This window comes from Pediculus humanus, genomic scaffold, assembly GCF_000006295.1.
Source record: "Pediculus humanus corporis 1103172107505 genomic scaffold, whole genome shotgun sequence".
Taxonomy (NCBI): Eukaryota; Metazoa; Arthropoda; class Insecta; order Psocodea; family Pediculidae; genus Pediculus; species Pediculus humanus.
This window is the reverse complement of record NW_002987121.1, coordinates 1,977-4,877: the sequence shown is the minus strand read 5'-3', so window position 1 is coordinate 4,877 and position 2,901 is coordinate 1,977. Positions and strand designations below refer to the sequence as shown.

Below are 2,901 nucleotides of genomic sequence, written 5' to 3'. Positions count from 1 at the left end.
GTATAATAATAATAATAATAATAATAATAATAATAATAATAATAATAATAATAATAATAATAATAATAATAATAAGTTAAGTAAAAAGTAAATGTATTAAAAAACGCGCATTGCGTTATCTTCTGTTATCTAACATGTCAAATCTTTCACGGCCTTTTTTTCTATTACGTTTTTTCTTTTTACATTACAATTTTTATTAAATAACAATAAGTCGTCGTATGTACGTGTATGACTTTCAAGCTCAAAGTCACTACCCTATTATTATTATTATTATTATTATTATTTTATTGTTAGTTGTATACTGCATATTACATAATTTTTAATGATTAATGAAAATGTTTGGTATTTAATAAACATTGGCAAACGAACTATACTCATCTTCTCAATGTCTTAATGGTTGCCAATATTCAATTTAAACTTTACCTTTTTTTTTTTTTTCTGACCTGAATGAAATACAAATCAGATCTTTAAACTTTATAAAAAACACGTTGTAGGGAATTATGATTAAGGTGTGTGTGTGCGTGTGGGAGAAAGAGAGAGAGAGAGAGAGAGAAAAGGGAGAAAACTGAACCTAAAAAAAAAAAAAACTTGAAAATGTTTAAATGAAATCTTTGTAACAACAATCAAACTTTATAAATTACTTGATTAATTTGGTTTCTTTAATAATAATCATATTAAAATTTTTATGGTTGACTAAAAAATTACGGAGAGTTAATGGAGTATTATGTAATTTATTAAAGAAAAAAAAAAAGTGAATACGACGAGTGCGCAGGTAACCTTGACTGTTATTATTATGTAAGTAAATATCAAACAGCCTCCGGCATTTAATAGGAGACATTATCTCTCTAAAAGAAAATAAAAGAAAAACAGCATCATCGTATTTTAATGTTAAGGGAAAAGGTGGTGACGAAGATAAGACATAATTTGATTGATAGGTTTTATTTAAAAAAAAAAAAAAAAACATGGAAGAAAAATTTTCCAGCGATCAAAGGAAAAAAAAAATAAAAAATTTGATAAATTATCCAGTTTTCTTGCACAATTTTTTTTTTTTTTAATGTTAAAATAAACTCTCATGCGTCAATTAAAAAAATTCTACCTCTCTCATATTAAAAAGAGGTCCGTGAATTAAAATTTAAAAAAAATAAAAATTTTTTTTTTTTCAGTTTCAGTTTGTGTCAGAAGACATTGTCTGTGACTTCTTTGAATACTGGGTAGTAGGCATAGGTATTGAAAATTGGTTTTCACCGTTTAGTTTGTTTTAACTATAAAAAGTTGATTGCCATTGAAAGTTACGCCATATCATTTCCACATCGAATCTGGATTAGTGAGTTCTGCTACCACTTGAACAACAACATGCAGTTAAAGGTAGGTAAAACCTTATTTATAAAAAAAAAAAAAAAACATTTGTATTGTTTTAAATTTATTTTATTTATAGATTTTACAATTATTTCAAAATCTTACCACGTAACACATTAATTATTATTATTATTATTATTAATCGAGAGAGAGGTTCTAGAAACGTTTTAAATATTGAATTTAAAAGATTAAGATTATTTTAGAATTAATTTTTATAATACCTGAAATCTGTGTTGAACCTGGAACTTTTTTTTTTTTTTTTTTTTTTTGTAAAAAGAATAATTGTGCCTAAGGTAGAGGCGGTTATTTTACATGAAAGCTTGAAGGTTAATGTCACCCAATAAATGTTTTTTATTATCCCAATCGTGGAAATTTTTACAAATACAAAAAAAAAAAAAAAAAAAAACCTGGAACAACTGGATTAAAATACATGGAAAAACCGCGTACATACGTACTTACGTAAAAAAGGAAAAGGAAAAATAAAATTTTTTTAATGACTCAATTTATTTTTATTGAAAAAAAAAAAAAAAAAAAAAAAAAAAAATTACTTTTATTATTAACGTTAAATATCCTTGAAATAAAAATAAATATATTATTTTGCAACCGAGTTGTTTGTTGGTTTCCTCGTTGTTGTTGTTGTTGTTGTTGTCGACGACGATAACAAACGACGAGTGAGAAACCACCGAAACAAACAACAATTATTTAATTAGTGTATTCTAGACACATGGAAGATTATTTAACTTGTTTGTATACACGGATTTAAATTGTTTGTTGGCTTCTCGAACAAACGAACGAACGAATACATTTTGTATAGGCAAAATGTGGGAGGGCTTGACCTTTCAATCGAATGACAATTTAAAAATATTTGAAGGATTGATAACTTTTTGTTTTGTTTTGTTTTTGTTCTTGAGTTATGGCAACATTGTTTTCTATTTTTAAAAAAAATTTAAAATTATTCTACGTCCGTAGTTTTTAAAAAATTAATCCATCGATTATTTTACTTGCCAAATGCTTGTTTATTGGTTTTAGAATGATAAACGTCTTTTCACAGGCGATTATAAAATTTAAGACGTCTTTCCTTTCGTTTATTATTCGCATGCGCGACATTAACCGTTTTTTCCGGTGACGTATGAATCCGTTACAATAATTTTTCCATTATTATTTCCAGGGATTCGAATTTTTGATTTTATTACTTAACATGGCGACTTATGTACATTCAGCCAAATTATTAAAAGTGCCAAAAATATACAATGCTCTAATTACGTCGAAAGAAAAAATATTACCGAGCGAAGCTTATCCGGGAACTACGGGACCGATTTTTCAACCCATCGGATTACCTCTTCAAACATTATACTTACAACCACCCGTTTTAGTCGACGGAATAGGAAAAAATGATAATTTAAATTCGGGAAATGGTGAAAACGGCAAAGTACCGTCGGGAAAATCGAAAATTCTTCAACCCGTTACATTTTATCCCAGGTACAGCGTGTATTATGCAAATCAACCTCATTTAATATTGCCATATCCTTATTTTTACACTCCCAT

At 27.0% G+C, this 2,901-nt stretch overlaps 1 protein-coding gene across 1 annotated transcript in view; it reads left to right on the top strand.

Moving 5' to 3' along the window:
- Positions 1–2,554: 2,554 nt before the first annotated feature.
- The window catches only part of Phum_PHUM161150 (uncharacterized protein), a gene marked incomplete at both ends in the record, with an annotated part of 1,298 nt that continues 951 nt past the window's right edge, over positions 2,555–2,901 (top strand). Inside the window, one exon of the mRNA XM_002424864.1 lies at positions 2,555–2,835. Coding sequence (XP_002424909.1) covers positions 2,555–2,835 — 281 coding nt within the window. The remainder of the gene's footprint in view (positions 2,836–2,901) is intronic.